We start from the raw sequence: 26,572 nt of genomic DNA, 5'->3' as shown, positions 1-26,572 counted from the left end.
TCAGGGTTCCCCAACATTTTTGAGCCTACAGGCACATTTGGAATTCTGAGGTGGCTCAGTGGGCACGGCAACAAAATGGCTGACACAAAACGACTGCTGCAGAAGGGGAAGCCCGCCATAAAAGAACTGCCACAGCTTATCTTCAGTAACACAGTGCAGATCTTTAACAACCTGCAAAGCCAATCAGAGCTCCAGTAGTCAGTCCAAGAGGCCATACTGTGCAAAAGCCCTGCCTGGCCCAACCCACCTCCCAAAAACACTTGGCAGGTGTCAGAAACAGTGTCACTGGGTGCTATGATGCCCATGGGTGCCAAATTGGGGACCCCTGCAGGCAATGAGGTGCTTTGGGATGGGTTACTCTACCAAGAGAAGAAGAGTTTGGATTTATATCCCCCCTTTCTCTCCTGCAGGGAGACCTCCTCTAAAAGGGCTTCATAATCTCTCTGCTCCCTTCCCCCCTCAAGGCAACACCCCTGCGTGAGGTGGGTGGGCCGAGGAGAGTCTCCCGAGAAGCTGTGACTAGCCCAAGGTCACCCAGCTGGCGTGTGTGGGAGTGTACAGGCTAATCTGAATTCCCCAGATTCCACAGCTCAGGCGGCAGAGCTGGGAATCAAACCGGGTTCCTCCAGATTAGATACACCAGCTCTTAACCTCCTACGCCACTGCTGCTCCTTACTCTACCAAGTTTTGGACCAACTCCCACCAGTGGTACAGATACTGTGAAGACAGAGCTCGGCATTGTCACTCTGGGGGGTCATTTTGGGCTAAGAAGGAAGTATGGAGTCAAAATCCATTCCTGTCTACAAGCTGGTAATTTAAGTTTAAACAAAACAAACAAAAAATGTCCTGCCCCTTTAATAGAGGATTTATGAATGGAAACCGGCAGCTTCATCTTTTCCATGGCATGGTGGTAAATATCCCCTGGTATATAACATCCCACTAAGACTTTGTTGAACAAGAAAGGATATTTTTTCCCCTCCAGGCCAGCTGGAGGGTTGAAAGACCTCTCAACTTTACCCAGATGATCCAGTCAGTGGCTACTTTCAAGCTTTTCCTGGCCAGCGGGGTTGGAAACATATTTCAGTTTGGCCAGCATTATCTTCATATCTCTTGAGTGAGACAGGGTTTGTTTGAAATTCCCGAAAAGGCATGATGAATTTTTCACACTATCCAACTGTTACAGGATTCCTCCAGTGCTATCATTTTACACGGTTCAATTACTCTTTTGATTATAGCCTACCTCACAGGGTTGTTAGGAGGATAAAACAGAGCAAAGGACAACATTGTTGCACAATGCAGGGTATAAATACCTATAAACATTTTGGTTGGATCTCGCGTTTTATATTGGCTTGCCCAAGGTTGCCCCAAGCTCTGACTTGGGGAATGTATGAAGATTCAGATAGTAGAGTGTGCAGAGTTAAGAGTTGAGGGAGCAGAGGGATCTTAGCAGGGATAGGATTCCTTGGAGCCTTAGTCCCAAAGCTGCGATTTCCTCCAGGGAAAGAGTTGTAATTCTCGCGTGCTTGGATCTTCACAGAGTCGCATCAGCATAAAAGCAATTCGCTGTAGGATCTTTCCGGATTTTCCCTCCCCCGTGTGTTTGTGGGTCGACTCGGAATGCAAAAGAGAGGCTTGCAATTGCAAGGGGCAATCCTCCTTCCCCCAGGCGCTTGAAAGGTTAAACCTCTTGAGCCCGGCAGCCTTTCCGAAATCGGAGAAGGGGGCGGGGACATCAATGGGGAAGCCCTCCTTTCTCCTTGGAGGGACTTTTGTTGGGAATGGCTGCAGGAGAGGTAAGTTAAGGTGGATCCGGGGGGGGGGGGGGGAGAAGGGGGGATAAGAAAAGGGGGGTGGATCCAAGAGAGGAGGCGCGCGTTAAAGCAGGGTGGAGGGACTGGGTAGCTGAATTGCAACCCCACCCCCCTGAGCAAAGGGGACAGGAAGATGGCTCTCTCCGGCTGGATTGGATCCTGCCCCCCACCCCCACCTGAGGTCGGTGGAGGGGCTGGTTTCATTCAAACCCTGACGTCTTTCCCAGAAAGCCTTTGCCTTTTTAACCCTTTCGCCTTCACACCCGCCAAGGGCAGTAAAACCCCTGCAAAAAAGTGTAGGTGTGCCCCCCCCCCCCATGTAAATTTGCACCGCAGTGGTCTGCTCCTTTACGGTTTCTTGCAAAGGGCAATCGATGCACTTCGGCGTATATAAACGTATGCAAAGCTAAACCGGTGCTGCATTCGCTTCTGCGCTCCTCCGCTCCCCCCCCCCCTCTCCCACGGGAGGATGTCTGGCCACGGAAGCCCCTGCCTGACCCCTGTGTATTGCAGCGGATATCTAAAACGGATTAAGGAGCCGCGCCGTTTGCTTGCATGCAATGAAATAGGGACTCCGCTGCAGATCGGGAGCCTTTGACGACTTTGCAATACCCCAGGCACGTTTGGGAGCGGTAGGAAGGCCTGGACTAGAGCGGGTAGGGTGGGCTGTACCATTTCCGACTGCAGGAGGGTCGCGTTTCCCATGTTCTCCAAGCAAAAGAAAAAAATCCCTCCCGAGTTAAAAAAATAATAAAAGCAAAATAGTCCTGCAAGGAGCATGAGTGCGCCCTACCGCTTCAGGTACTAGTTTTCCACATGCAAGAAATTATTTATGGGAAGGAAGTTTGAACCACAGGAGTCTCCCCCTGCTGTCTGAAGTGGCGCAGCCCATCCTGCAGCCGCAGCCCTTTCCCGATTCTGCTGCAGCGTGTCTAGACCGGGTTTAAACCCTTCTGGTTTTTCTATGCATGAGACAGAAGGGGCGGGCGGGACAGATCCTGTGAGATCCCTGGTTTCTTAAAGCGTGGCTCACCTTTTGGATTCCCAAAGCAAAATTTAAGGTTCATCCATTCTCTTCCTCTGGAAGCATTTCCTTGCTTGTCCAATGGAACTCATTGTCACGTGGAATTGTGGTCACCACTGGCACCTGTGACTTCTCCAACATTTTGGTGACTGGGTGAATGCAACGTGAGTGTGTTAAATGCTGTCACATCTTCCATGGCAAGCCTCTGAAGAGGCTAGCCATCATGCAGGCAAAATATTAGCAGCAAAAACTGCTAGATCATGACCACACAGCCCGGAAAACCCACAACACCCAGCTGTCAATTTGCTTTGAACTGGTGTTGAGCCTGTGAATTAATTGACCTCCCAAAGATCCAGTGATTTGATGGGGACTCAAAGCAGTGTGCGACAATGCAAGATGAGGGCTTGTGGTTTCCTTGAGTCCATGCATAGGCCAGGTGTATATATTTTTCCTACCTTTAAAAATTAATATTATTTAACTACTAGCGGGGCCCGGCCACGCGTTGCTGTGACAATTGTCCTTCTCATCACAGTCCGCAACCCACACAGATGTCCATGCAGGTCCAATGATCCCCAGCATAGCCTTTTAGGGTGGTCAAATGGAATCCCTCTTTCCCTTTTCAATTCACATTGTTATATGGTGGTGTCTTTTTTTTTAGTATAATGTAAGCCTTTCCATTCCACAACGGAACTGTCCAGAGTGCGAATCCCGCTGTCCATGAGGCTGGTTGACACGCAAAGTCCTGGCTTGGGTAAGGCAGAACTGGGGCAAGGAGGCTATCCCAGTCAGGCAGCAGAGGCAGGGTGGTGAGGCACTCAGATCGAGGCCAGCTCCCTGGGTTCTTAAAGGGCCATGTGCAAAAGAAGCTGAACCGGTAGTGTTGGTTCTCCCCCACCCCGCGGATTTTCTTAGAAGAAAAAGGCAAACTCCAGCTCGCTTTTAGTAAAAGAGAGCTGTGGTGAATATGGGTGAGGAAGTGGGTAAGTGGTGGTTGGATGTGAGGGAGAGCAGAGTGAGGTGTGTGAGGATGAGCTGGATGTGTATGAGAGTAGGTGTGTTATGTGGTAGCAGTGAGTGAGGCACAGAGAGTGAAAGTTACCTGCGTGTGAGGGGGGGGGAACCCCACCTGACGTCTCACACAGCAAAGTGTGTATGTGTTTCACTTCCAGTGGTATTACTTCCAACAAAGGCAAGCCAAATTACTCTGCTTTACTTCGTTGCTTCCACTGCTCATCTCTGCCCGGCATCTGCATGAACATTCTAAGCCCTCATACCCTCAGGCCACAGACAGGCTGCACGAACATTCTAAGGGTGGACGCAGCCGTAAACACGTCAAACAGTTTCATGTGCCTGCGCGCTTCAGGAAAAAGATGTTTTACCTGGCCCAGGCGTATGGACTTTCTCGGGCGATTTGAAGCTGTCCCATTACCCTGCCCGCAATAGGGAGGTGAAACGCGCCATGTGAAAATTCTGGGGGCTTAATCCCGGTCCAGCCTGTTTCTGGCAAGTTAGGGAGTGACTAACAAAGTCACTGTTTGCTTTATATATATAGATATAGATAGATGATGCCAAGCTTTCTATGAAGATGCTGGGAGCTCCGATCTGCTCTTAGGAACTTATTCCCCACTCTGGACAGCCCTTTCCTCACAGCCCAGTTATTATCTTTAATTTTCTTTCAGCACACATTGGGGGGTGAGGGCAGTGTTGTTGACTGGCCTGGAGAGAAATACCTTGTGTCTCATGGCACTGAGGAAAATCACATCACCTGTTAAATAACAGCCTGTTAAGTCTCTGTTAAGGGGGCAGGGTGCCTTTGTTCCAGACCTCTAGTGACGAATAGGCCATCTAGAGCCGGTGTGGTACAGTAGTTAAGAGTAGTTAAGAGTGCTGGACTAGTTTCTGGAATATCCTGGTTCAAATCTCCGCTAATGCTGTGGAAGTTCACTGGGTGACCTTGGGTGACCACTGGGTGACACTCTCTCAGCCTAACCTACTTCCCAGGGTTGATGTGAGGATATAACAGAGGAGATGTTAATTATGTAAGCCACTTTTGGGTTCCTGTTAGGGAGAAAGGCAGGATATAAATAAAGTAAATAATCTATTCAAGGCTATGTGTTTGTGATTACATGCACTCACAGATGCCATGTGGTACCATCCTAACGGCAGTCTTGAATTGCCATTACTCAGTGTGATATCACAAAGCTTCTCCCTATGACATCACTAGACACCCCACCCCACCCCATGAATTTCAGATTTTGGGATACTGGGGACCCGGACCCAGCAAGTCTCTGCTTGGTGATATATAGAACATATCTGTGGGACCTGCTCTCTCAATAAACCTCCCAGAGAGCTTTTACACTCCAGCTGGCACTGGCCCCACCCCAGGTCCCCGGCCCTAAAAGCAACTATCCATTGGTTGGTCCTCCTTGGCCCTGCAAAGCATTTCTTCTTCCAAACTCGAGTCCTCAACCAGATTGGCCACTTGTGGTGGTCCTCCTTGGCCCCAAAAGTAACTACTGGTGGTCCCTGGCCCCAAAAGCAACTTACTGGTGGTCCCTGGCCCTCAAAGCATTTCTTCCTCAAACTGAGTCCTCAACCAGAGCCACTTACTGGTGGTCCCTGGCCCCAAAAGCAATTTACTGGTGGTCCCTGACCCCAAAAGCAACTTACTGGTGGTCCCTGGCCCTCAAAGCATTTCTTCCTCAAACTGAGTCCTCAACCAGAGCCAGAGCTTTTCTGCTGTGGCACCAGTCTGGCGGTACTCCCTCTCAAGTGAGACTTGGACCCTGCATGATTTTGGTACAATTCTTCAAGGCTTGTGAGACTGAGATATTCCACCGTACCTATGGCAGAGGGTAATGACGATAGTAATCTAACTTGCCTTCCCCTCCTCTTCTTCTTATTTTTATTTTCTCCTGGGAAAAAAATGTCCTGTCCTTTGAATCTTGGTATCAATTGTAGCTTTAAGAAATTAATGCCTTGTGCTTGAAACTCCAGTATCCTCCGGTAAAGTAAAAAGCAAACAGCCAGCGGCCAAAGGAATTCAACTTCCCCATTCTCCAAAGGGCATTCAGTATGGAGGTGTTTCTAGGAGACAGGCCCGAACAAAATGGATTTCCTCCACTGGGCCTGCAGCCGCAAGAGGAGGTGCCACTCTGCATAGAAATAGCATCTTCCTCCAAGGGCTTCCTTTCTGAGTCATTTTTCTTTTTTCTTTTTTTTTTTAATAAAATTTATTGAAATGTTAAAAAGAAAAGGTGGTTTACACAGATATGTAACAAAAACTTATGCCATATTTGGTTACAATACCACACAAATATCTAACATTATAGCTCTCATTTTATACAACAAAATTAAAGGACTTCCTTGCTGTACTTCAGGAGTAATTTTCCTTTGATTATTCATTAATCCTTCCTTAATGGATAAGTTCTTTGATCAACTTCAATAGTATTGTTACATTCTTAAGTGCTTTATACATTTGTATTTAACCCTTTCAATCTATCTTTAAACTTACTTCTAAGATTAATTAATCTATTACATATCTATTTCCTAATTTCAAATATAAAAAGTGTTAATGTGTTTAAAAGAAACATTCAAAATTAATTGTTATTCTTATTGTTGTTTTTAAATTAAAAAAAATTGTGTACATAAAATATATATGTCAAACCATAACAAAATAGGACATCACGTTCTTAGAGCGCCTTTGCTTACAGAGTACTCCAAGGGCTTCCTTTCTGAGTCATTTTTCTAACATTTTGGGAAAGGAGGCCTAATTTTTATTTATGTCAGAATTTGAACCAGGGACCACCTTGGTGTGGAGCTCAGACTTTTAGCCACATTTCCTACTGGTGGATCCATAGATGAGATATTTTTTCCCCACTCTGCCTAACCTTCGGAATGCTGAATATAATTTGTAGGTTCTTTGAAACTGTCCATTCCCACCCCTACCCCCAGTATTTTAACCATTCTATTGTGTCTCTCTTCAGCCTAGGAAGAAATTTCCCATGCCTCTGTCAACAAGACTTTCTCATCAGCCTTAGGGAAGGGTCATTGACTTGGGGGAATGCAAGAGGCAGAGATTGGGCTTTTTTCCTCCTTAGTGTCTTTTTGGAAAATCAGTATTTGGGAAACAAGGCATTTCTTCCTCAAACTGATTCCCCAGCGGATCCTCCTTTCAGTTCTGGGATTTAAGGGATAAGATAATGGAGCAAAATTCTGCTGGCCCAGAAATTGAAAAAGGAACCAGAAAAAAACCCACAATAGTTCAGCCTGAAGTCATGGTGGAACGACCTGGATGGAGAACTCTACAAGAACGTAAAGGGGAGCCGGTCAAGGGACTCTGCCAGCACTGGGAAGGCCAATGGCAGGATTTCTTGAAGGATCTGGATTCCCGTCATGCAAGGTGGGGGAAGGAGCCCACGCCCTGGGATGACACCAAGGCCTTCCTGGCCTCCTTTGAACAAGTGGCCGAAGCCTGCCAGTGGCCCAAGGAAGAGTGGGCGGCACGGCTCCTGCCAGCACTCAGCGGAGAAGCCCAGCGGGCCTTTAGCAGCCTGGAGGTCAGAGACAGGAAGGATTATGGGAAAGTGAAGGCAGCCATCTTGCACAGTGAAGCTGACCGGACAGAAATGCTACGCCAGCACTTCCGGCAGTTCCGCTTCCAGGAAGTAGAAGACCCACGCCGGATCTACAGCCAGCTGCAGGAGCTTTGCTGCCGGTGGCTGAGGCCGGAGAGGCACTCGAAGGAGCAGATCCTGGAGCTGCTGATCCTGGAGCAGTTCTTGGCCATCCTGCCGCCGGAGCTGCAGAGCTGGATCAAGGCCAGTGGTCCCGAGAACTGTACCCAAGCTGCAACCCTGGTGGACGATTTCCTGCAGCGCCTGCAAGGGGAGGCCAAGAGCAGGAAACAGCAGGTGAGGAACCAACATTTCATCTCCCATTATAAATACACAGAAATTATAGCATGTGGGAAAGGCTGAAACTTTCCTCAGCAGCTTAGCTACATCCATGAAGTCGGTTAAAAAACAAAAGCATTTTTGGATCCTACTCATAGATGCACAGGCTCAGACTTTAGGGAATCTCCAGCTGTAGGAAATCCCCTACTTTCTGGTGCTGCTTGGGAGAATATCCATTAACATGATTAAACATAACTTTCACTTAAATGGAGTAATCACTGTTTCTAGACATTGTAGTAGTTTTGTTTACTACTGTATGTGTTCATAAGTCCCCCTTTCCATGATGGCCTGTCTCCACTATCACAGAAGGCCCACGTTTTCCTGCATTCCTCTTTATTCTAGCAGGCCATACTGTTCCCCTTACCCGAAATGTCATCCTGCAGATTGCAGGACCCATGAACACACGTGAAAGTCCCTTATACTGAATCAGCCATAGTAAAAGAATTTGGGGGCTAGTGCTTCAGTAGCAACACACAGAGTTTGCACTAAATATAGATTCACCTGTAATGCATCAGTCACAACATCCAGGAAAAGTGTGTTATGTTTATCTATATATATAAAAAGCTAACCGTGTATTTGTTGATGATAGTATACCTCAGTAACTGCTAGGCCAATTCCTCTGAAAATTCCCACCCACTATAGTCAGCCAGGCGAGAGTGTTTTTAGATGTTCACATACATGAAATGTCACACCTGGCCCAGGTAAAACGCCTTTTTCCTGGCGCTCCCTGGTGAAGGACATGCAGCTGCCTGTGTGTAACTGTCACCCTTAGAATGTTCGTGCTGCTTAGAATGTTCACTCAGATGGCCAGATATGAGCAGTGGAAACAGTACATAGGCAGTAACTCGAGTGGAAGTGAAACACATACACACACATACACACAAGAGAGAGGGAAGGAAGGGAGGAGAAGAAGAAAAAGAAAAAGAAGAAGAAGAAGAGGAGGAGGAGGAGGAGTTTGGATTTATATCCCCCCTTTCTCTCCTGCAGGAGACTCAAAGGGCCTGACAATCTCCTTGCCCTTCCCCCCTCACAACAAACACCCTGTGAGGTAGGTGGGGCTGAGAGAGCTCCAAGAAGCTGTGACTAGCCCAAGGTCACCCAGCTGGCATGTGTGGGAGTGTACAGGCTAATCTGAATTCCCCAGATAAGCCTCCACAGCTCAGGCGGCAGAACAGAGAATCAAACCCGGTTCCTCCAGATTAGATACACGAGCTTTTAACCTCCACTGCCACTGAGAGGGAGGGGTGGCATTAGAGATGGGATCCAGCAGGTTCTCACAGGTTCCTGAGAGTAGGTTACTAATTATTTGTGTGTGCCAAGAGGGGGTTACTAATTGGTGACTTTGTCATGTGATTTTTGCCTTAGTTATGCCCCTCCTCTCAGAAGTAGCGCGCAGAACTTGAAGCAGTCTAGCAGGGGGTGCACTGGTGTGCGTGGCAGCCTGCGTGCATTCGTTTCCCACCCAAGGACCGGTGCAGCGGCTGCGTCCTTGCCACAGCCCCGCCCAGGAATGCCCCACCCCTGGAATACCCGGCCACGCCCCTGTCGTGCCCCGCCCAGCCCCATTGGCGCTATGCCACAGTTTGAATCCCACCACCATGGGAACCTGTTACTAAAATTTTTGGATCCCCCCACTGGGTGGCATGCAAGGGAAGAGAGGGAGGGAAAGGAAAGGGACAGTGGGGGAGGCATGCAAGGGAAGAGAACTGAGAGAGGAGAGACAGTGAAGGGTGGCTTGCAAGGGAGAGGAGGCAGGGGGCCTAGCATCTTGATATGACCCACCCACCCTAGCGGAGGGAAAGGGAAGGGAGGGAGGGGGAGGAGTGGCATGCAAGGGAAGAGAAGTGAGGGAGGGAAGAGAGTGAGGGGTGGCATGCAAGGGAGGGGAGGCAGGGGGCCCAGCATCTTGATATGACCCATCCACCCTAGCGGAGGGAAAGGGAAGGGAAGGAGGGGGAGGGGTGGCATGCAAGGGAAGAAAAGTGAGGGAGGGAAGAGAGTGAGGGGCGACATGCAAGGGATGGGAGGGAGGGGCCAGGCACCCTAGATTCCCTGAACACTGCAGTTACAGTTAAGAAAACCAGGCATGCATTACTCAGGAGTAAGCTCAGTACAGCAACCATGACATACTTTGAATGGCTGCGTTGCGCCCCTCAGAGGGTTTCCTCAGAAGCGACACCCATTGACACCAACCACACTTACTCCCAGGTAAAGGATCATGACCAGCCAGCCTAGATGTGTGGGAGGGGTGCCTTTCCATTCCCCCCCCCACCCAAGGAATGCGGGCACACACATCACTGACATCGCACAGTATCAGGCTGCGTGTTTGCATGAGCACGTACTGCTGGCCTCTGCAACTGATTTGCTGCTACTGTTCCTTTCCCATTTCAGCACAATAAGCCACAGCAACGCGTGGCCGGGCCCTGCTAGTATATACATAAATATGAAACTCAAACAATATGCACCACTGTGCTTTCAGCAACAAAATTAAGAACAGAGTTTCAATTTGAAATACATATTCAGTGTTATCCAACAACATACAATGGAGTGACAATAGCAAAAAAACCACAGAGCTAGTCGGTCCTTGGGATAAAATCTGACCTGAGGTTTTCTGGCCAGTCCCCCTCTTCTGCTACAGACACTCTCATGTTTTCCCTTAGGGAGAACTCCTCTCCCACAGCAGTAGTGTATTGAGTTCCAACAGATGGTGAAAATAGAGCAAGTTTTATACGGCTGACAAAAAAATCCCTTGTATCAGTGGAAATTATCGGTGAAACCTCTTGTCTAGTCTTTCCCTCCTTCTGAATGGAATCATCCTCTCTCTTTCAGGACTCATTGCAGGAGATGCATGAGCATTCCCTGGATGCAGAGATGAAAACCCTGGATCCTGGCCCAAGGCACATCTACAAAGACGCCAAGCAGAGCAATGGTGGGCCAATCGGTTTACCAGGTCAGTACTCTGCTAATGGTCCTGTATCTTTCATGTTTGTGGATTATTCAGAGGATCAGTTGTAAAGGAAGATCAAAGCTCTTCTGCCTTTAATAGTGGTACAGGATAAGAGAATTTAGACAAAGAGAGCCAGCGTGGTGTAGTGGTTAGGGCAGACTCTAATCTAGGGAACCAGGTTTGATTCCCTACTCCTCCACATGACTGACAGACTCTTATCTGGTGAACTGGATTTGTTTCCCCACTCCTACATTCCAGTTGGGTGACCTTGGGCAAATCACAGCTCTCTCAGGACTCTCTCAGTCCCACCTACCTCACAAGGTGTTCGTTGTGGGGAGAAGAAGGGAAGGATTTTGTAAACCGCTTTGGGACTCCTTACAGGAGAGAAAGGTGGAGTATAAATCCAAACTCTTCTTCAAATAGAGCAGGGGTAGGGAACCTGCGGCTCTCCAGATGTTCAGGAACTACAATTTCCATCAGCCCCTACCAGCATGGCCAATTGGCCATGTTGACAGAGGCTGATGGGAATTGTAGTTCCTGAACATCTGGAGAGCCGCAGGTTCCCTACCCCTGAAATAGAGCTTCCCAGTATGTAAGAAAATTGCAAGTAAAAAAATATTTCTGTTGGAAAAATAGTTTTTATTGATTCTGGTTGGCAGCAGTTTTCCAGGGTCCCAGTGAGAGTTCTTTCACCACCTGCTGCCTGATTATTTTACTGGGAGACACCAAGAATTGAACCTGGGACCTTCTGCACACAAAGCAGATGTTCTGCTGAGCCACAGCCCAGGTTATGGAAAGCCTAAGTTCCATGGTACATGCTGACCCACAGAGCTTTTACATATGTGTCATCTCCTCCTCATTGAGCATACATTCCCCTTGGCTTTGATTCTCTATTATGCAATGCTTTGCTCTCTTCAGCAGTCACCCCGACCTCAAATCAGAGAATCCCCACAGTTTCTGAAACCAGTTTAAGTGTAACTTTTTCTCTCCCTTAACAGGGAAAGCAAAGGACAACCATGCGCTTTAGGCTTTCTTTGGATTTTCTTGCTTCTCCCTGCCTTTTCCTGTACTCACAATAGCAGTACTTCCCATTGTTCAGGCCACCATTTCAAAATGATCGGAAGGGCTTTTAAGGGCTCGTAGACCATGTGAAATTATGGCCCCTTCCGCACACGCAAAATAATGCGTTTTCAAACCACTTTCACGACTGTTTGCAAGTGGATTTTGCTATTCCGCACAGCTTCAAAGAGCACTGAAAGCAGTTTGAAAGTGCATTATTCTGCATGTGCGGAATGGGCCCAACATGGGTTGGTGAAATTAACTCTAGACAGCACCCATGCACGCACGCACGCACGCACACACACACACACACACATACACACACACAGGCAGCAGGCAACTTCCCCAAATGGAGGTTGTACAAAAAAAACAAGCAAACAAGGGGGTTAGGAAAAAGGTGAATTGGCTCAATTCGGGAAACTTCACAGGAGGAGAATCCCTGTGTGAACAAAAAAACACAGGGGAACCTCACCGCAAAGTGAACAACCAAGGGATAAGTAGTTCATGCATAAATGGCCATACTTAACTTAGCAGAGCAATCTACACTCTGAAGGAACTGCCCCACCAAGAAATTTATTTGTTTGTTTGTTTACAGCCCACCCTATACCTGAAGGTCTGAGTGGGTTACAACACAAGATAAAAATCAGTGAGGCTGCATCCCGACGTTTGTTTGTAGCAGACAGACATGTGGCCTGTGGGCATGGCTGTGTGCTCCCTCTCTTAAGTTTTCTCCCCTGACTTGAGCAGCAGATGATTTCCTGGTTTTTGGAGTTCCCTGTTGCTTACAAGTATTAATGGGACAAGAAATATGTCCTCTTTTGCACCTGGGTCACCTTAAAAACATGGACCAATTTTCCTGCTGAGGTCTCCCTTCTTTGCTTCCTTCACAGGCAGTGGATTCAAATGCTCGAGTTCTCCCTGTTCGTTGCTACCGCCGGAAGGAAAGGAAATGGCTCAAGGTGAACAAGCTGAGGTATGTGGTGACGTGCTGAGGCAGTTTGTGTGGCCAGGGCTCTGCATGAGCCAGAAAAGCCACCCTGGCTCTAATCGACCCTGCAGACAACTCTGGTTGTTTGGCAACTGTCCCTGATCCCTATTTTGTGTTTTAAAGAACTTTGGGCAGGGAAGTTCTGCTTTTTTAGACACTTGTACACTGGAGTTGCTGCCATTTAGATTTCCCCCCTTTTTAAATTAAAGCTGTTTATGGGGATCAAATGCCAAGAACTGGCACAGTGTAGTGGATAGTGTGTCAGGCTTGGATTTTGGTAGACCTGGGTTCAAACCCCCACTTCTACCATGGAAGCTTGCTAGGTGACCTTCTCTACAGTCATCTTCTCTCTGTTTAAGCTATCCCACAGGGTAATTGTTGTGAGAACATGGGGGAGGTAGAATGATGCACTAAACTGCTTTGGGGACAAAACTTGGATAGAAATTTTTAAAATGCATGAATCTCATCTCTCATGTACTTGTCTGTAAAATATGCCTAAATGCTAAAGTACCATGGGGTGGATCTGAGCAGTGTGCTCAGCTAGATAGGGGGCCTTCCTTCCACACAAGAGGTCTTCCTCCAGAAGGAGGAGTAACTTCTGCTGGGGGAAGTTGTCTTCTGCCATCAGGACACCCTGAACTTTGCTGAGCTGAGGAGTGGGATCAAATCTGTATAATGCCCATTCCGCCATCTTGATAGATGCTATCTAGATGCTGTCTAGTGGGGTGAATCTTAAGCTGTCTAGATGCTGTCTAGTGGGGTGAATCCTGAGCCATTTGGCTGCTGATTTGCTGATCTCCCACAAATGGTAGTTGTTGTTTCAAAGCAGAAATTAACTTCCTTGTTTTAAAGAAAATCTTGGGAGCATCTCCATCACTAACACTTCAAACATGTAATCCTGGAGCAAAACCTCTATTTTGCATCAGTGTTCTGTAAGTGGAATACCTTCCCTAGTCATTCAGGAATGTGCAGAAGGTGTTTTTTAACCCACACAGGAGAAACAATTTAAGGAAGACAAGGCCTAACAGAGTTATTCCTATCAGGTCTCTGGCCAGCTTACCCAGCTGTGAGTGAAACCAGGGCTGGATCCACTCCAGATTGTAGTATCCTGGAACTAATACAAAACATGAAATGGACCTCTGAACATCTCTGTCCTTTCCTCTCTCTTTCAAACTTATTATATGTCTGATTACTCACTGATGCTCTGGTGCGCGGTGGGACGGAAAGCGCGTCGGGCCAAGAAATCTTGTCCTGACATGCTTCCTGTTTGCAGCGTACCGAGAGAGGAGGAGCATTGGGGTAAGATTTCTTGTTCCAGTGCGCTTCCTCTTGCCCTGCGCGTGCTTCTCACTTTCCCTGGGGAAAGCAAGAGCATTCTTGGCACAACTTTTCACGGCAGAGCTGGGCGAGGCCAGAGAGCACCAGCAGCAGGTAATCGGCCTACAATAGTTTGCTATTTGGACACCAGTTGAGTAACAAGTTGTGATCTGAGGTCTGTGCCTTTACACTGTGTGTTGATTGGAAATTGGGCGCATTTTCCTCTCTTTCAGGCACCACTGAACCTCAAGGAGACAGGCGTATCTTCAGATGTGGCAAAGGAGCCTTTGACACAGCCAAACCAAAGAACCATATTTTGGCGTGTCCTGCAGGAGGATGGTAGGAATGCAGACACTTTGGGTAAGGATCTCTGCCTCTGGGTTCCATTTTTAAAACACACGTATGAAGCTGGCTTGGATGGAATCAAACCCTTGGTCTCTCGAAGTCAGTATTGTCTCTAATCAGACTGGCAGTAGCTCTTCAGGGTGTCAGGCAAAGAGAGGTCTTTCACATCGCTGGCTCTCTAATCCTTTAAACTGCAGGTGGTGGGGATTGAACATGGGACCTTCGGCACACCAGGCAGATGCTGTGTCCCTGAGCTTCAGCTCCTCCCCATGAATTTGAAAGAATAAATTCAAGACACAAACATATGGTGGCCTCTTTTAGATTTTAAATGTCTGCAAGACAAGACAGATGTTAGAGGCAGAGATGTGTGTGCAGTGCTGTCCAGTCTCGGTCAACTTATGGCAACCCCAGCAAGGGGCTTTCAAGGAAAGTGAGAAATAGAGGTGGTGTGCCGTTGCCTTCCTCTGCAGAGTTTTCTTTGGTGGCAGCGGCGAAGCAGCAAGGGGGCGGGGGTGCGTTGTGTACTAGGCGCACGCGTGGGGGGGCGCGTGTGAAAAATCGTCCCCGGCCCCTCCCCCTTTTCCTTGGGCCCCCCCCCCCCGTGGCGCCCCTTCCTTGCCCCCTTTCCACACTTACCTTAGTTCCTTTTCTTTCTCTAGTACTTTTTCAGGCTGAAAAAAGCGGCCTATTTACAGTTCAGGCTGCAAAAACGCCTGAGGAACTACAGTTCCCAGGAGAATCTATCTATCTATCTCATTCATTCATCTAATCTTTCATTCAATCTATCTATCTATTTATTTATTTAACTTATAGGCCGCCTCTTCCCCAGAGGGCTCAAGGCGGCTCACAAAATGGCTGTTCTCCAAACAGCAACTCAAAACAACATAAAACTTAAACTTATGATCTTGGGGCTCATAAGGTCTTCTGGGAAGTAGAGTTCCTCAGGCAGTTTTTAGCCTGAACTGTGAAGAGGCCGCTTTTTTTCAGCCTGAAAAAGCACTAAAAAAAGAAAAGGAACTAAGGTAAGTGTAGGAAGGGGGTGGGGTGCCGTGAGGGGGGGCGCTGCGGGGGGGGGGCGCTGCGGGGGCCCATGGGGGGGGCAGAAAAAACACACTGCATACCAGGCGCCATTTGGCCCAGCTACGCCTCTGCTTGGTGGTCTTCCTTCCAAGTGTCGACCCTGCTTAGCTTTTGGCATCCAACAATATCAGGCTGTACCATGCTCCCTTCCCTCACCGGAGGCAGAGATTCTAGCTTTCATATGTTAAAAAAGTGAGAGATATTTAGTTATTTGATTTATCGGCTGCTTTTCAACAAAAAGGTCCCGTGGCCATTTGCAACACATTTCTGGCAGAATGTCCAGACCTTTTAACTCTTCCTGTCCCAGCGGGATGGGTTTCACTTCAAGCTATCATGCAGTCTGGAGGTGTATATCCCAAACCTTTTATGACTCAGCTCAGGGTATCCAAATAATAGTCTATCTAGCTCCTGCCTGGCGAGTGAGCACATGGTTTGCTCTGTCCTGCCTATTTGTCTTCATAAAGACAACTCATCTCCACTTATGCTGCAATCTGAGAAGTTTATAGTTCTCTGTAACGGAGAAAGAATTTTCCTCTGAGATCAGGATGTCCCTGAGTGGAAATCAAGGTATCCTGTATCTATATATCACGAAACAGCTGCCCTCCAAACTCACACGCATGAACATATGAAGCTGCCTTTTATGGAATGGGTCTTCACGGTCAGTATTTTATGGAATGGGTCTTTACGGTCAGGCTGGTAGCAGCTTTCAAAGGTCTCAGGCAAAGATTTTCCACATTACCACCACCTGATCTTTTTAGCTGGCAGTGCGAGGGATTGAACTTGGGACCTTCTGGATCCAAAGCAAGATGCTTTGCTGATGAGCCATAGTCCCTGTGCTGCCACTGAGCCACTCTGCCCCCCAGGTTCCCACCAACTGAACTTCTGCTAAGGCTACTTTCCTGGAAGCCAACTTTCTGAGCCAATATCAAGTATTGTGTTAGCTCATACCTTTAGATACCCTGAACCTAAGGCTCATTCCGCACATGCAGAATATTGCACTTTCAAACTGCTTTCAGTGCTCTTTGAAGCTGTGCGGAATAGCAAAATCCACTTGCAAACAGTTGTGAAAGTGGTTTGAAAACGCATTATTTTGTGTGTGTGGAAGGGGTCTAAGTCATTTCGGATCCAGCATTTTGTTTTGAGCCCAGAAACATACTGGAAACCAGTATAGATCATATAGTGCTGGCTTAAAGCAGTCACTCTGGTAAGTGCCTGTAAGGTCCCTAGTTACCACCTTTTGGACCCACTGGCATTTCCAAACCATCCTCAAGGGCAGCCACTCATAGAGCATGTTACAGTAGTCAAATATGGCCAGGTCAGCTTTCTTTTGGCATTGTCACAGTTCGTGAACTAGCATCACTTGTTAGAAAGCATTCTGACCCTTGACTTGCACAGTCTGTGGGGCCTTGGTTTGCTAAGCATGCAGGTAGGGAAGTAATTAGCTGCTGCTATCATAAAAACCTTTCCAAAAGAATCATTATTTCCCTGTAGAGAATGAAGCATTTGAGAAGTGAAGGGCTCTCTCCCACAGTATAGATTTGTCAAATACGCTCTATTAGCTCACGTATGGGTAGACCATGGTTAGGCATGATTTTAAGCTTCCTTGTTTTGAATTTTCTTTTCTTGTTGATGGGTTCGTTTTTTTTAAAATCCGAATGTAAAAAAAAAATACAGCATATGAATATTACTTGAAATTTTAAATCAAAACATATAGAAACAATTGTGTTCTTTCCTCTACACATGCAAGAGGAACATTTTGCACCCAAACCTGATCACACACCCGAATCGGAAAAAAAAGAAAGGATATTTGTCCAGTACCTGGAGGAAGGAGAGAGAATGTCAGGCAGAAATTCAGGTAAGAGAGTGGAAGGACCCATTTGGTGTGTTTTTTCCCCTTCATTTCAAGAAGTCTTGGTTTCCCCAGAGGATTGGAGAACACCCCAGCCTCTGTTGCTTTTCTCCTTGAAACATTTTACATAGTTTTCTTATTGATTGTTTAGTGGAAGCTGAATAAACCATACAGAATAAGAAAAACCAGTTGACATTGCCTTGTCTTATGTTAAGCAGGATGTAAGTAGAGCTTGTCAGCAAGCCATTTTGCTGGAGTTGGTTAGGACTGGGTCTGATAACAGAATCATAGAGCTCAAAGAGACCATAAGGAGCATCCAGTCCAACTCCCTGCCATGCAGGAACACACAATCAAAGCCATCTATCCTCTGTTTAAAAATCTCCAAAGAAGGTGACTCCACCACCCATTATTCCTTATCCTAGTCTCCACAGCAGCAGAAAAAAAGGTTGCTCCCTCTTCAACATGAAAACCCTTCAAATATTTAAACATGGCATCACATCACCCCTTAACCTTCTGTTATCCAGACTAAACATACACAACTCCTCAAGTCTCTCCTTGTAAGGCAGGGATTCCAGACCTTTTACCATTTTGGTCACCTCCTCTGGACATGCCACAGCTTGTCAATATCCTTCCTGAATTGTGCCCAGAACTGGACACAGTATTCCAGGTGAGCTCTAACCAATGTAGAATAGAGAGATACTATTATTTCCCTTGATCTAGACACTATACTCCTTCTGTTGCATCCCAGAATCACATTGACTTTCTTAGCCATCACATCACACTGTTGACTCGTGTTCAGTTTATGATCTACTAAGACTCCCAGACCCCTTTCACATGTCACTGTTGCCAAGTCAGGGGATGTGGGAGGACCCACGGTGCTGGTTGCAATGACATTTTACTTCCAGTTACAAATATGGAAGTAACATAGGTAGTTCTAGGAATCACTCGAAACTCTATTATAAAAACATAGTTTCTGGTGATTCTTAGAGCTACCCTGTATCACTTCAGTTTTTTACTGGAAGTGACATGATGGCATAGCTGCCATGCCATCACAGGGTTTTTTTTCTCTTGCTGCCACTCAGAGCAGGAGTCAAAAGATCCCCCAACCCTGAATGAGCGTTTAGCAGCCTTAATTAGACACCACCTGACAAACTACCATAAATTGCCTTTAATTCCATGATGAAAGAAAGGTTTAGATAAGTAACCGTGTTAGTTTGTAGTAGTAGAATATGATTTAAGTCCAAAAACACCATAAAGACCAATAAAATTTCACTGGATATTAAGCTTTCATGAGTCAAAGCTCACTTGGTCAGATAACCTCAAATTGTGGAAGAAAGGCAGGTTGTAATGGAACCGGTAAATAAAATATTCTATCTTCTCCCTTATTTGTTTTCTCTCACTGCTGAAAAATTGTGAAGTGAGGTTCTGGTATAGTATCATTAAAAGTTGATTCAGCCCTTATCAGTACTGGTGGATTTACTTATTTGTAAGGCACAAATATCCTACTAGGCACTATGTTTATTTAAAATAAAAATAAAAATGGTCCTTGCTGCTGGCTTTTAAAAAAATCAAATCAGGAAACATACATGCCAAGTAAGAGATACTGGAAGCAGGGAAGAATACTAAAATTGGAAAGGAGAGGTTAAAATGCCCCAAAACATCATTACAGTAGGAAAAATTCACCAAAGGGCAAAGATTATACACTTTATTATTTATTGGAGGCATTTATAGACCTGCCTTCTGGATAACTGAGACCCAAGACAGGAAGCAAAAAAGAAAACCGATCCATCATGAAAAGAATGACTATTAAAAGCTGGTAATAGCCCATGTAAATAGCAGCAGACCTTCAAAGCCAGAGTGGTTAAAACACTAATCAGAACAAACCAAAGGCCATTCTTAAAACCTCAGCTTTCCATTCCCTCCAGAACTGCAGGATGTCATTGGGACAGCATTTTGTAGCATTAGAACGGCTACCAAAAGAGCAAACTCTTGCAATGTTTGGAATTCCTAGAAGGCATCGCTGTGTTGAGCAGAACTGCCTCATCAACAGATATTTGCAATATTGGGTATCGAGGCAGGAATAAAAAGGATGTGTGGCAGAGATGTTAAGGTGAGGAAGGAGATTTGGTGGAAATAAAGAGACATAAGGAGGCTATAGGTCAGTGATGGCGAACCTTTTCGAGACTGAGTTGACTCCGAGGCACACATTACTCGGGAGTAAGCGTGGTGAAGCAATCATGCAACGCTTTGAATGGGTGAATCATGACCCTAGGAAGGTTTACTCAGAAGCAAGCCCCATTGCCAACAGCCAAGCTTACTCCCGGGTAAAGGATCACGCCCAGGCCAGGTTAGGTGTGTGTGGGGGGGTGATTTTCCCACCCCACCCCCACACGATGAACTCTGCACGTGTGCCCACAGAAAGGGCTCTGAGTGCCACCTCTGGCACCCGTGCCATAGGTTCGCCATCGCTGCTATAGGTATTCAAAGGTCATAGGGCACTGTACAAACTACTTCTCTGTCTCTGTAGGTGACCAGAATAGAAGACCAGCCAAAATGGAGAATTCCCTCTGTGGAAGAAATGATCCAGAAGTAACTCCTGGGTTGAATCCAGAGGTGCCCCAGGGGAATATCCTGGTGCTGGATGAGATCAACAAGGAAACATGTGAGTCCATCGTGGTGCTGCAGGAGAAAGAATTACTTGAGGATGCTTAGTAGTGGTTTTAATGGGGAGCCTTTGTTTTCCTGATATGATAGAAAGTAGAAATGTTTTGTTGTAAAACACCATAGAGAGGACAGCTATGAATGTCTGGGTATCTATTGAGGGGGACCTTCCTGCAAAGAATCAGACCTTGATAAAGATGAGAGATTCCCTGTAAAAAAAAGATTGTTCAAAGGATTGAACAGCTGGCATGAGAGACCAAACCTGGTTACCTCACAACATCAGTAAAAAGAGAGGAAAATTACAATGGTCCCAAGCGTGAAAAATACTTCACTTCACAACTATGAATGAGACATCTGGGAAACCATACAAATCTCTTGAACGTGAAACAAACTCTGCTGGGAAGAATCATATCTCGGAGAATTCACTGAGACCTCACAGTTGCCCAGGTCGTGGAGATATTTTGGTCACAAAAGCATTAAAAATAGCAGTGTTTATACTCTGGGAATTGAACATTTGATATAAAAAAATAATCAACATCTCTTTGCTATGAGCAAGAAAGACACACTTAGAATCATAGAGCTGGAAGAGACCACAAGGACCATCAAGACCAACCCCCTGCTATGCAGGAATATACAATCAAAGCACTCCTGACAGTTGGCCATCCAGCCTCTGCTTTAAAAACCTCCAAAGGAGGACACTCCCCCACTCTCCCAAGGCAGTGAGTCCCATTATCGAACAGCCCTTACCGTCAGGAAGTTCTTCCTAATGTTGAGGTGGAATCTCTTTTCCTGTACCTTGTATCCATTACTCCTCATCCTAGTCTCTGGAGCAGCAGGGGGAAAAAAAGCTTGCTCCCTCTTCAACATGACAACAAATATTTGAACACAGAAGTCACGTCACCCCTTAACCTTCTCTTCTCCAGACGAAACATATGCAACTCCCTAAGTCTGTCCTTGTAAGGCATGGATTCCAGACCTTTTACCATTTTGGTCACCTCCTCTGGACATGCCGCAGCTTGTCAATATCCCTCCTGAACTGTGTCCAGAGGTCTAACCAATGTAGAATAGAGAGGTACTATTATTTCCCTTGATTTAGACACTATACTCCTGTTGTTGCAGCCCGGACTGCACTGGTTTCCTTGGCTGCCACATCACATTGCTGGCTCACGTTCAGTTTGTGGTCTATTAAAACTCCCAGATCCCTTTCACATTTAGTTCTATCCAGGTATCCCCCATCCTGTACCTGTGCATTTCATTTTTTCTGCCTAAGTGCAGTGTTTTACATATATCTCTGCTGAAATTCATTTTGTTAGTTTTGGGCCAGCTCTATTATCTGTCCAAGTTATTTTGAATTCTGACTCTGTCCTCTGGGATATTAGCTACTTCTCCTAATTTGGTGTCGTCTGCAAATTTTATTAGCATGCCCTCTATTCCATCATCCAAGTCATTGACAAAAAATATTGGACAGCACTGGGCCCAGGACAGAACCCTGTGGCACCCCACTAGTCACCGTCTCCAGGATGAAGTTGAGCCATTGATGAACCCTTTGGGTTCAGTCAGTCAACCAATTACAAATCCATCTAACAGTCACATTGTCTAGCCCACATTTTACTAGCTTGTTTGCAAGAATATCATGGGGCATCTTGTCAATGCCTTTACTAAAATCAAGATATGGTATGTCCAAAACATTTCCTTTGTCTACTTATTTTTGGGAAACCCATGTTGACTTTTAATGATCATGGCATTCCTTTTTAAGTGCTGACAGACTGTTTAATAATCCACTGTACAATCTTTCCTGGTATTTAAGTTAGGCTGACTGGGCAGTAATTGTTTGGGTCCTCTTTTTTCCTCTTTTCAAAGATGGCAAAAACATTAGCCCTTCTCCAGTCTGCTACAAACTGGGAGGAATCACAGGTGTCAAGGGCAATTTGAAAATCTCACACACAAATACCCAAAATCTCTCCTTTTATGGAGGGAGGATGTTCTTCAAACTTTGCTCAGATCTATTCCACCATTCTAGTCTTGTAGGGTTACAGAAGGATCGGGAGGATGAAGACAAGTGGGAATGTTATTCTGTGATGCTGCGATTTCATATCTGGCCAAAAAAAAGAGAAAGTGATATCATCATGATGTTCTAGGAATCCCTCCAATCTCTGTAGTAAACCATAGAGATGGGGGGGGGGAGATTCCTGGAATACTACACAATGCAGTGACATCACTTCTAGTTTTTCAGCCAAAAACAGTATCATGTGCTACCGTTCCATTACCCCATCCCCCCCACACACATGTTTTTCTCCAGCTGCTTCACTGAGGTCTGTCAGGGTGACAGGGCGCACCAGCAGGAATTCTGCTGCTGAAAGTGGGACACTGGAAACCCTGTCAGTTTGATGGTGCCAAACTGTGTAGTAACTAACTGCAAGTCTAAGCAGAGTTACACCCTTCACTCCAGTGGATTTAGACAGGTGTAAGAAGGGTTGCCAACCGACCTGGAAAAAATGCTGTACCCAGTGGTGGAATCCAAACATTTTAGTAACAGGTTCCCTCGCCAGCCCCCCCTCAGCAAAGGGGGCAGAGGCAAACCTAGGCAAACCTGAGCCCTGGGCAAAACCTGAGTTGGATCCCCCCCCCGGGCAGCCACCCCACCATGACCCCCCAAATTTTTTTTGCACCAGGTCATTTCTAAATCATCATCACATTATAGAAAATGCCCCAACTCACAAATCTGAACACAGCAATGGTGAAACACACAAGTTCTTTGATAGAGACTGGTGAGATAAAAGGTACGAAAGGCTGAGAATCAATGAATTGCAGTACCTGAAAGGGATTAACCCAGTTCAGGGAGTTACATTATTAGTCGCAATTGCTATATGGAACCTTCACGTTCAAAGGCAGTACGCGAGGGCGTGGAGATGGAAAAGCAGACCCAATTAGTAACCCCCTCTCAGCACACACAAATAATTAGTCACCCACTCTCGGGAACTGGTGAGAACCTGCTGGATCCCACCTCTCGCTGTACCTCTTTAATAGGGGCTTATTGTGTAAAAAAGGGCACTTAAAGCTTTTCCTGGTATGATTTTTACAGTAACTTTTCCTAGGCCATTTGGTAATCTTTAGGTGTAACACTGTTTAGGATTGCCCTGTAAACATAGTGGATATACTTCCTACTGGGTTTAATAGGAGTTCCTTACAAGTAATCATGTTTGCGATCAATATATCTTACCCCATTGTTCTTGCCATTGCTTTTCCCCCCCGAGTTCCCTGGGCAGGTCTCATTGTGAGAGTGCGGAAGATAATAGAGTTCTGGGATTCTCTCAGAAAACCCGGTTCCCAGGGGTTGGGTCTGCTTTGAATCCCTTTCGGCAGGAAAATCATGTTGTGAGAAGCGTCTGTCACAACGGAACACAGCAGAGCTGTTCTCTACCAATACTTCCTTGGGACTAGTTGGATTAAACTGTAGGTAACTAATCTCCGGAATTTATACAAGGCACGCTTTTTTTCAAGGAGCAGAATCAGGGTTAACTTTTCTGCCTTTTTAATTTCTTCACGCCAAGAATACACTCAGCTCTATAAGGAGAGGGGCGATGTGTTCATAGAAACAGGCGAAGATTGAGGAGTTTAGGAGGAGCATGCTGTATGGCGGAAGGCCAGCAAAAAGAGACTTTTAAAAAGAGAGAGATCTCCAGAGCGGTGGACAAAATTCCTTTCTCTGTCTCTTCAGGTGAGGAAAAGAGGAGTCGGATCAAGATCGAGGAATTGAAAGAGGGAGAGATGGGCCCGGAGGAAACTCATGGGACGCTGGCTGAAGTCACCCCGTGGAACACTTTGGGGACATCGGAAATCCAGCAGCAAAGATGTGACTCAAACTGGCAGCAGAAGAAGCCAACAGAACAAGAGAATGAATGTGGCCAGCATTCAGAGGGAATTAGCAAAACCAGCCCAGTTCACGTAGAGGGAAAGAAGCCCTTGTTCTCCAAGTATGGGAGAAAGTATCGCTACAAATCAGGACTTGTTATGCCCCATGCCAGTGAGAACCCTTTTGAATGTCCCACGCTTGGGAAGAACATCTCACAGCACCAGAGAATCCATGTGGGGGAAAAGCGATATGAACTCTCAGAGTATGGGAAAAGGCATGGTTTGATTGGACATACAACAGAGAGACCTTACCAGTGTTACGAGTGTGGGAAAAGCTTCAATTGTAGAGCGTCCTTAGACAGTCACCAAGGTGTCCATACTGAAGGGAGACCCTATGAGTGTTCACAGTGTGGGAAACGCTTCAGACACCGACAGACGTTACTGAAGCATCAGAAAATCCATACTGGAGAGAGACTACACAAATGTCCTGAGTGTGGGAAAGTCTTCACTTCAAAAGGGGAATTAATGAGGCATCAAAGAATCCACACGGGAGAGAAACCGTACATATGTCCTCAGTGTGGGAAGTCTTTCAGGCAGAGGGTCCACCTGATGAGTCACCACAGAACTCATACAGGAGAGAAACCATTCATGTGCCTCGAGTGTGGGAAAAACTTACACCGGAGGAATAAGTTGATTGTCCATCTGGAAACACATAAAACACAGGAACATTACGAATGCCCTGAGTGTGGGAAAAGCTTCAGTCACAAATCTCTGCTCATGAATCACCAGAGCACCCACGTGGGACACTGACAGTTCAGATTCCCTGGGTGGTGAGTATTTTTTCTGGAACTCCCATTTGAAAAGCGAAAGGTGGATAGATCTTGCCAAGCTGTAACACGAGCTACCTCCAGGGACTCTTGCCACAGAGTCCTCTTTCTCTCAATAATATTATGCCGCATCTACCCCTGCATTTATCCCCAGAATGGCTGCTTGATGAAAAATAAAACCACAATAATCATAACAATAAAAATGACTTGCAGCAAAACTTTTTTAAAATTCCCTCTGATCACCATCACATTCTGTCCCAGATAGTTCAGTTTTGTGCAGCCTAAAATCCAGAAGAAGAGTAGATCATTTCTTGATCTTTCCTGAAATGCCTGAGATCCTATCGGAGCAGTTCTAAACTGTCGTGCTAGAGAGATCGGCAAGGAGGTTTTGTTATAAAGCCTTTAAATGGAAGTATCCGCATCTTAAATGCATCTTAAATGCATCTAGCCATATGAGGACCTTAAAAATAAGACATTGTATGACCACACATCTCCTGATGATAATCAGGTTGTTGCATTTTGGAGTTTCTGAGCTGTCTCCAAGGGCAACCCAATGTAGAGTGTGTTACAGTAGTCTAGTCTCATTCGCAACTGGGGAACCTTGCACAATTGTGTGTTTGGGGGAGGAGGGGTTGTTCACTGCCTTCTTCTAGTTAAATAACAGTGCTGCCAATGGTTGGGGGAACATCAGTGGGCCCTTGCTTATTGGATTCTTAGAAGCACTTGATGGGTCACCCATAACAACTAGAATCAGAACTCAGTCCACTTAAGTCCACTCGTGGAGCATGATGAGGGTCATCTCCTTCCTCTCCCACAGCAAGAATGTGATTTCAAGCATGGCTTGTTAGTCCAGATGGGACAACTTTGTACTTTAGAGCATCATGTTTACTTATTTTTTATTTATTTATTGAGAATTACACCTCACCCAAAAAAAGGTCAATCTCCCCACTAATGTGAACAGAATCAATTATGTAAGATAAGAAAACAAGAATTGCAAAATTGACCATTGTTTTGCTCCGAAAGCAAATATTGGTTTGTATGTATGTGGTGAAGAACTCCTCTCTTTCTGCCTCTGCAGGTGGCAGGAGGGAGATTAAGCTCAAAATAGAGAATTCTCAGTATGGAGGAAGTGAGCTACAGGACCGTGCTGGATTTAACCCAAAGGGAGGTGTTGGTAACTGCCCAGGTTCAAAAGCAGAGATACAATTCCAAAAAGCAACAGACAAGACCAGTGGAAGGAGGGAATGAACCACAGAAAGGGGCATACCTTCTGGTAGTAGCACAACTGCAGTACCTCTGAACCCTGAATGACCCTTGACCTCCAGAGTGAGAAGCCTCCATTTTAGATTAGGAATTGATTTGCTGCACATGAGGAAAAACCTCCAAGGCAAGTCCTGTGGAGAGGGAAGAACCAGACGGAAACCAGATCTCAGTAAAGATGCTAGAATTCGTGCCTGAGAGAACATGTGCAAATTCTGCAAGGAAAAGCTTTGGCCACAAAGATGATCTAAGGGAGCATCTGAGTACATGGACAAAAAAAAAGACTTATAAATGCCCTGACTGTGAAGAAAGTGGACAAGAAACCAATTCTGCATCTGTGAATTTGTCCTGGAGATACCCTGTGTTATACACAATCCATTAACGGTGACATTAGAAATGCCGTATTACTTTGTCTATCTGCCCCGCTTGTGAAATAAGGTTTCCCTTGAAAGGAGAAACCAAGCGTTAGAGGATTCTTATACCCTGTGAATGGCCCTGTGGTGGTGACTTCAGCAAATATGAAAATCCAAAGGGACTTTCAAGAGTTTGTGCAGGACACAGAATATGAAAAGGAACCGATAGAACACATCAAGGATT

At 46.1% G+C, this 26,572-nt stretch overlaps 1 protein-coding gene across 3 annotated transcripts in view; it reads left to right on the top strand.

The window, feature by feature from the left end:
• Positions 1 to 1,587: 1,587 nt before the first annotated feature.
• Positions 1,588 to 26,572, top strand: part of LOC125428535 — a 40,254-nt gene continuing 15,269 nt past the window's right edge. The window contains exons 1-7 of one of the 3 annotated variants that reach the window (XM_048488776.1): positions 1,588 to 1,793; positions 6,827 to 7,748; positions 10,620 to 10,740; positions 12,687 to 12,769; positions 14,335 to 14,461; positions 17,274 to 17,381; positions 19,903 to 20,037. In XM_048488776.1, the coding sequence (XP_048344733.1) occupies positions 7,038 to 7,748; positions 10,620 to 10,740; positions 12,687 to 12,769; positions 14,335 to 14,461; positions 17,274 to 17,381; positions 19,903 to 20,037 (1,285 nt within the window). In that variant the 5' untranslated portion in view covers positions 1,588 to 1,793; positions 6,827 to 7,037. Of the gene's footprint in view, positions 1,794 to 2,005; positions 2,108 to 6,821; positions 7,749 to 10,619; positions 10,741 to 12,686; positions 12,770 to 14,334; positions 14,462 to 17,273; positions 17,382 to 19,902; positions 20,038 to 26,572 lie in introns of those variants that run through there. The other 2 variants (XM_048488777.1, XM_048488778.1) reach the window with 2 other exon arrangements.

The sequence above is a fragment of the Sphaerodactylus townsendi genome, linkage group LG03 (genome assembly GCF_021028975.2).
Source record: "Sphaerodactylus townsendi isolate TG3544 linkage group LG03, MPM_Stown_v2.3, whole genome shotgun sequence".
In the NCBI taxonomy this organism is placed as follows: Eukaryota; Metazoa; Chordata; class Lepidosauria; order Squamata; family Sphaerodactylidae; genus Sphaerodactylus; species Sphaerodactylus townsendi.
The sequence above is the reverse complement of the archived record's forward strand: the minus strand, read 5'-3'. Positions and strand labels throughout refer to the sequence as shown.